This window comes from Malaclemys terrapin, chromosome 3 (assembly GCF_027887155.1).
Source record: "Malaclemys terrapin pileata isolate rMalTer1 chromosome 3, rMalTer1.hap1, whole genome shotgun sequence".
Taxonomy (NCBI): Eukaryota; Metazoa; Chordata; order Testudines; family Emydidae; genus Malaclemys; species Malaclemys terrapin.
This window is the reverse complement of record NC_071507.1, coordinates 196,961,001-196,968,835: the sequence shown is the minus strand read 5'-3', so window position 1 is coordinate 196,968,835 and position 7,835 is coordinate 196,961,001. Positions and strand designations below refer to the sequence as shown.

The 7,835-nt window shown below is 44.0% G+C and overlaps 1 protein-coding gene across 1 annotated transcript; it reads right to left on the bottom strand.

Annotated features, from left to right (window-relative positions):
- Window positions 1-1,352: 1,352 nt before the first annotated feature.
- Window positions 1,353-6,735, bottom strand: LOC128833582 (beta-defensin 1-like). The gene is made up of 5 exons (XM_054021548.1): window positions 6,626-6,735; window positions 4,512-4,599; window positions 3,005-3,128; window positions 1,900-1,948; window positions 1,353-1,578 (listed from the first exon to the last, which is right to left on the bottom strand). Exons 2-5 carry the CDS (start codon window positions 4,567-4,569, stop codon window positions 1,567-1,569), a joined length of 243 nt encoding a protein of 80 aa, XP_053877523.1. The 5' UTR covers window positions 4,570-4,599; window positions 6,626-6,735; the 3' UTR covers window positions 1,353-1,566.
- Between the last annotated feature and the right edge of the window lie 1,100 nt (window positions 6,736-7,835).

Sequence of the window (7,835 nt, the reverse complement as noted above, 5' to 3'; positions counted from 1 at the left end):
CACCACCCACTCAGCAGGGTGTATCTTCTTTCTTTTTTTTTTTTCTATTAAATTATTTGGCAGTGCCTCCACCCCCCTCGCTCCTTCCTGGCAGGGTCACCAGGGCAGCTTGGGTGGAAAATTCTAACTACAGAGTAATCCCCACTTACTTGCCAGATAGTTGGAGACTTCCAAGAAATAACACAAACACATTAATATAATTATTGTGTTGAATATATTTTTAACAGGAGACAAATACAACATAACAGGGTGAAACACTATTTTTAGGGTCACCAGTGCCCTCACTGACAATACCCGTGACTTGATGTAGCAAATGTAAAATTAGTGTCCCGTTGGTACATGTACTTTGCTGGGGCCCTTGATGACCTATAACCACAAAGTTCTTCTCTGCAGTGGTTTAGCAGTGTGGCTGACTGGGTTCAGTACAGCCCAAGGGACTCAGAAGTGGGAGGAGATGGTAAATCCCCCCTCAGGTGGAATATGCAGCAGGTTATAAAATCCTCAAACCCTCACTCCCTGGCTTGAGGACACGTTCAGAGAGTAGGGGGTCCCCCAAACAAATTCCCTGACTAACTAACTAAAAGATGGTGCACTCGCAAACTCCATGAATGATCCCCAGGTTTGAAGATGACGCTGGACTCCTCAATCACTGCAGAGGGGCTACTGTCTGCTGGCAGGGATCCTCCTCAGGCAGGAATCAGGCTGGGTCGGTCCCAAGATTTCCCCTCCCCAAAAAGGGGTGCAGGGCTCAAGGTGTAGGTTATACAACTACACTAACATCCAAACTGTAGCCTCCTAGCCCAGCCTCTAGTCACACACTCAGCAGGCAGCTTCCCTGGACTAGCAGCCAGAGCAGAGCTGACCATGTGGTGACTGGTCTCACCTAGGGAGCTGGAGGGCGAACTCAGCCTGGCTGGGGAAATTTCCCAGCAAATGCTACAAATTGGGAATCATCAGTGGGGAAGGAAAAACCCAGCTGAGGGATCTGCTGTCAGGTCCCTGGAGGCCTGTTCTCAAGGGGAACCCTGCATGCAAGCCTGGGATGCACTAGCTCCCCACACAGCTAGTCCTGCCCTTGCCCTGGCTGGCTCGCTCCAGACTGACTCCAAAATGGCTTTGCCCCTTTCCTGAACTCCATGGGAGTGGCATATCACTCCCTATTGGTTGCCGGGCAGACTCTGAGTTTGCCTTGGCTCCCCCTTCCTGAGCTGCCAGCAGACAGAACTCCAGGAATCTAGGTAATCTCCTTGGGGGTTACATTTAATTTTAGAAAGATAAATAAGATTTCAAAAGGACAAGAATGATAGAAATATCCCTCTTGCCTCGCACCAACACACACACACACTTCAGCATGATGCTCTCACACCAGCTTGCTTTTATTAAAAGGAGAGTAACAAATCTTATATGGGTGCTAAAAGGGCTCCCTTCTAAATTTCTCCAGCTCACAAGGTTCTTTACAGCCCAAATGAACAGCAGCACTTCAGGGTTCCATTGAAGCAGGGTCTGATGATTTTAGAAGCAAGTGGCTGTCTGCCCGATTCCCTGAGATCCTGCTTAGACAATCAGTCAGAAAATCTCCTGTACAGAGAAAAGAGAATCAGATTTTTTGATGTTTTCCTACAGAAAAAGGACAATATGATGTTTCATTTCAAATCAAATGGCATGGGAGCAATTACCCATTCACTGAATGGTGAATGAAGAGGTTCTTGGTTAACACAAGCACAGGGAATCCACAGTCCCTACTGCAATGCTCTGTTACACCCGTGGTTCTCAACCAAGGGGTCAGGGCCCCCTACGGGGGCCACAAGCAGGTTTCAGGGGGTCCACCAAAATAAACAGGACTTCAGCCCCAGGTGGCAGGCCTTGGGGAAAGAAAGCCACCTCCACTCCCTGACTCACCTCAGAGGGCCTCCGAGCCTGCGGGTTATCACCAGCAAGAAATTTCCCACTGAGTCAGTAAAAGAAAAATAATATTCAGTTTTCTATTGTTGTACCTATATTATCCTTTTCTTTTTTATGTTACAGTATATACTGTATGTGTGTGTCTTTAACTGTATAACTATCAATTTAATACAGCTTTTAATCTATTGAAGATGCAGAAAAGCACTTGTGGCACAGGTGGGTGGTGGAGTTTTTATAGCATGTTTGGGAGAGGAGGGGGGCTTCAGAAAAATCGGTGAAAACCCTGTGTTACAGAGTTTAAGTGGATAGTTATATGTATCGAAATGGAAGAACTAGCTGCCTATACAGACCACACTATAGAAAAGCATAATTCACACCCATGTAAACACTTGTTCTATCGAACACACCTTGTCTACAGCTGAAGCTAAAATGAGACCTATTTACTTAGGTGACAGAAAATTAACTCTGCAAAAAATGCAGGAAACTCCAATTCCACCTGAAGTCTGACTCTGTTCTGCAGCAGTTCAATGCTAGCAGCACTGCCTGGTGAGATCATGGATCTCTGGGAATGCTCAGTGAATTGGCCAGCAGTTCAGCACTGCAGTTGGTAGCATGGCCACTCCAGCCTAGGTCCCTGGCTTCCACTCGGCAGGCCCAAGTTGCTGCCAGTATCACATCTCTTGCCCTCAATCTGGTATTTTAGCAGGCTGGAAAGACTCCCACCCTCCCAATTGTTTCTCTATGACCTGTTGGTGCTGCAGCGTTAATTTGACCAGCTGAACAGCCTCTATAACTTATGGCACATACAGTCAGCAACAAACAGAACAGGAATAAGACCGGTTGCAGATCTGCAAGGTGGCTGAATGAACTTTACAGAAGAACCTTCATGCTTAAAACATTCACATTCATTCTGAACAATGTTAACATCGTCATCACCAAGATTTTTATAATTACCTCCCCTGGTTTGCAAAAAGGGGAAAATAAAGGGCTAAGAGCTGATCTGCTTTAAGGACGGAAGGGTTCATCAGCTCCTAACTGAAAAGAGAGTACTGAGCAGTTCTGCTCACACTGCAGGGTCTCCCTTATGGAACGCTGAGCTTACCTTTGACAGCAATGGCCAAAAAAGCATTTGTCAAGGTATCTAGCATTGGTGGGACACCGCCAAAAGTGACATTCACCCCCACGGCGTCTACACCCTTTTCGGGTCACCAGAGCATGGGAGAAACCTGACAAAGAAAAAGAGCCTTAATCATCGTTCTGCAATGCAGGGTAAATTACAGTTGTGATTCCAAGATGACCGGCATTTCTCGTTCACTGAGACCTGACCAAGTCTGCCCAATTATCTTCCAGTGCAAAAGTTTATCACAGCTTCAGTACAATTTCAGTGGTTGTTCAATGTTCTATGGCAGCCTCTAAAAAGAGAATGGAGTGATTTAATTAAACATTGGCATTGACTTTCCAGCTGCAGATTTTAGAACCACAGCTCTGAGCACGGGCATCCTTCATTGCCCCATGCCTTTAAGGGATGGAAAGCAAGGGGCTGCCTGCATTGCTTACTTCCCTTTGTGGCTGGGGTTTGGTTTGGATTCCCTCAGGCTCTGACAGTAATGTGCCAGGCAGTATCATCAATGAAATTTGGCTAAGTGGGGTTGAACTGCCTCACTGTTGGGTTGGATGACTACAAAGATTTGAAAGAGATTGACTTGAGAGAGTCCCTTCCAGGTTTGAACGCCTGCCCGTCTCTGCGATTCTGCTCAGATTTTCTTCACAAGATGCACTCAGGAATTGTTCTTTCATGACCAATTGCCAGTGTTTGGTTATACCCAATTGACCTGCTATTTTGAAAAGGCAGCCCCAATGTGCACAGCCAAATCTTTTAGAATATTTAGTTTAGAGCATTTGTTGTGTTTTCACAAAACTATCTACAGCCAATGGATAGAACCTGCATTCCTACATGATGCATTGTCATGGCTGCAACCACTGTCCCAAACCCAGATGACATCATTTCTCAAAACAAAGCCAAGCATGTTGTTGTGGAAGGTTTTGAGACCCAGTCGGGCTAAGACACTGAGATGAACGACTGCCATTTTGGAGATCTGGGTTCTGGGCCCAACAGCATAACCTCTGAGTAGGACACGAGACCTGATTCATAAGAAGTCAGGTGGTGAAAATCACAGAATTTTTAACACAAGTCAGCAGCAGAAGTTACATTTCAATTCATGGTCTCCTGTTTCCTAGCCCTGTGCATCTTCTCCCAAACCCAAGGGTATATTGAAAGGAGTTGGCCAGACTTTGTGTCAGTATCACATCTAGATTCTGTGATTGCCCGTTATAAGAAGGGTACATGGTGTGCAGATAGAATGGGGGGGGTAGCTCAAGCAGGAAGCCTCAGCAAGATCTGAGGAAAACACTGAGAGGACGTGGATTTTTTTTTTTTTTTTTTTGACTGGTCATAATTCAGTCAAATCTGAAAGTTTTTTCTTGGTGGCAGGTGCGAGAGCTCCTAAGAAAAGGAGGACATTTTTTTTCTACTTGGAAGTGGTAGGCAACATTAGTACAGGCTCCACAATATCCGTTTCTATCATTGCTTGTTTTCATTGACATCTTACCTGGGGCATCCATGAGCACCAAGAAGACAATAGCAGAGAGCAGGTAAAGGAACTTCATGGCTGAAGGTCGGCCGGGAACTGAGCGTCACTGGAAAGAAGAGACACCAAGATAGAGAGGTGACAGAGGACACTGGGGAATGTGACATGCTGAGCTATACAAATATTGCTTTAATCCAAATAATATTTAAATGTGTGTTCTGATTATTATCTACACAGCACAATAGATGTCCTAGGAGGATTTCAAAGAAATATAATTCTATGAAGCAAGGTATCTTTTAAAAATAGATGTTTTGTAAATAATTTTAATTTACCAATTACTTGCATTGCATTGCTCATTGAAATCTCTTTTTTCCTTAGCCAAAGAACAGAGTGGAGAATTTTGCACATTTACATGTTTTATTGTCCAAAATAGAATTGAAAACAATTAAGAAATTACAGAGAGCAAAATAAAGGTGGTTGGATGCTCATGTTTATGAAATTTCTATTAATTAATTCATCATGTGATGTTACAGTTTACAAAAAAAAATAATAAATCACATCAATTCATTTCAGGTGTTATCTCAATCTTATTATCTAGGAAAACTTTATCCTAGTTCTTTACTATACTGGGGAGGTGACTTTGCTACCAGCATTGAAGTAGGAATGCTTAAATGCAGATTCTTATTCATTTCAGATCAGTCTGTTTGACAATGGAATCGTGGGAGTGCCTGTGCCACTCCAACCAAAGAAATCAGACAGATTATATAAGTACTAAGACTGACAATTCAATTAGTTCTCACACATTAAGCCCTAGACATATCATGCAGATAATGGTTTAAATCAGCTAACATCAATTTAACTCAAATTTGGCCCAGATGTTCCTCCATCATAATGGGGAAGGGCAGGTGCACCAAATATGAGTGAGTGGCGTTGTGACACTGTATAATTACTGAATTCCTAGAAGGCTCAACGCTCCCACCTAGAAAATGTGACATGCCCCTCTCCCTCTGAGAACCTCTCATTTTGCAACTATTCCAATTTCTCTGGAATTTTACCAGTAACCTTCGGTCTTAGGCCACTTTTACTAAACATTCAAAGGTAACTAAATATTCAAATAGTGGAAACAATGTTTCCCTTACCAGCCAATTCAAAGCTTCTTCCTCTTTCTGTCAGTGTAGAGTGGAGAATTATTGCACAATTAAATACTTTATATGATTTAACACAGCACTTAAAGGCAATAAGAAATTACAGAAAGAAGAAGAAAGGTGGTTAGATGATCATCTTTATGCAATATTCCAGCACTCTGAGATGGAGGAGGGAACCGGCCCCACTGCTCACTATCTGTACCTGCGCTTACAGAGGCCAGGGCTGACAGTGCTTGGTAGCACTGAAGCAGCACCAAAAGGCTTCTGTCTTATGCAGATACAGTCCCTGTTCCTGCATCTCTCCTTCCTTCCTTCCCCTTTTCTCTCCTCCACCCTGCTGTCTTCATTCCCTGCCCTCCTGCCTGCTCTCTTTCACTGAACTCCTCTTCTGTCTCCACTGTCCTTTCTTTCTCTCAATCCTTCTCCTTTCAGTCTTCACCTTAACCTTCTTATCTGTTTCTTTCTTGCCTGTTATCTCTCTCTCTCTCGCTCTCTCCCCCACCTTTTCTCTTCTCCGCTATCTTCTCCATCATCCCCTCCACTCCCTTGCTTTTTGTCCTTATCCTTAACTCCAGAAATATTCCCAAATTGTAGATCCCAGAGGCTTAAGGTTAGTTCATCAATGGGTGATGAATTAACACAGGGCTGCAGGGAGACACACTGTGAATTTGGATAACTAGGATTTCCCGATAAAAGGAATTTGGATAATTGGAATTATTCTGTAGATGGTTTTAACTGTGAATAAATGTAACACTTGTAGCTTTTTACTTCTCCATTCAAAGTGGCATGAAGGCATGTTCTCCAGATCAGCCTCTCAGAACATAACTGGTTTCTCAAAATACCTAGAAAGTTCATTGAGGTAGTTCACTCACTCAAGGGGTAATGACAACTATGTTCTTCTCTTTCTGGATCTCACAGCCATCTTCCTAGCCAGGACTTTAAAGGAAGAATTAAAAGGGTGATTATGAGAGAAGTAACTATAATACTTACCAGATAGGGGGTGCTCTCGGTGGCCAGGTGATGAGAGTCCTGCTCACTGTCTCTCTCGTCCAGATATTTCAGCTTCAGGAAGTGACACTTTGACCAAACCAGCCTGTTTTATACACTTACTGAAGGCTTGTTTTCTTGGCAAAGCCGCTGTCAGCCTATCAGAAAATGACTCCTGCTTCTGGGGGAGATTTGAACTGTCCAGCCACAATTTGGACGTTGGAATTCTTGCAGCTCTGTCTGTGGAAAATTCCATGGTCTCTGTGCAAAACGTCTTGTGCCATCCCAGATTTTGTAAGACACGTTAGGCCGCTGTGGTTTGTGCAAAATGTCTTGGGACATATAACGAACTCCTGCTGGTTTAGCTCTGATCAGCAACTTACTTCTGCAGGCCACTTCCCACAGGCCTCCCTGCAGTGTGGTGCTTGGCCAACTTGACACAATTTCATGTCAAACCCTCAGTTTCAACAATAATAGTCTAAAGTACAGATACAAATTGTGCCTACTGGTGCTAAGCACCTCACAGGGTTCATCTCATTCACATGATTCAGGTAGGAGAGAAGAAGACGTGATTGGGCTTCACACTCTGCCTAGGAAAATGTAAGAAAAATTGAAAAGATTCTATGATGGATAGGATATCAAAAGTACAGGGCTGCTTGCACCTCTGTGCTCTCACTGGTCTCTGAATGTCCCCCTCAGGCATTGGGCCTTGGGCACTATCCTGTCCTACAATGGAAATTTACAAGTCTCCCACTCTCAGTATATGTCTACCCTGCAGTAGGAGATCTGATTGCAGCACACGTACACACACTTGGTCTAGCTACCTGAGGTAACAATAGCACTGATGACACAGAAGCTGAAGCTTGTAACTCAAATATGTATCCAGGGCCCTGGAAAGACTTTTGCAGCCCATGCTGCTGTCCAAGCTGCCGTGGCTTCACTGCTATTATTATAGTTTATCCAGCTAGGTAGATAAAGCTAGCTCGGTACATCTAAATGGGCTGCAGACACACCTCTGACTGTAGTGCAGACATACCCTGTAACCAGGGTTTATGTACAACACCCCGTCTGCACCAGCCACTTGTTACCATGCAGGTCTGGCTCACTAGTGCCACTTGCCTTTGGGATCTTGTCACAAGAGCTATACAGTGGCAAACAACCATCTGAAAACAAGTGGATTTATTTAGCAAGTGTAAGAGAGAATTGCAGAAGA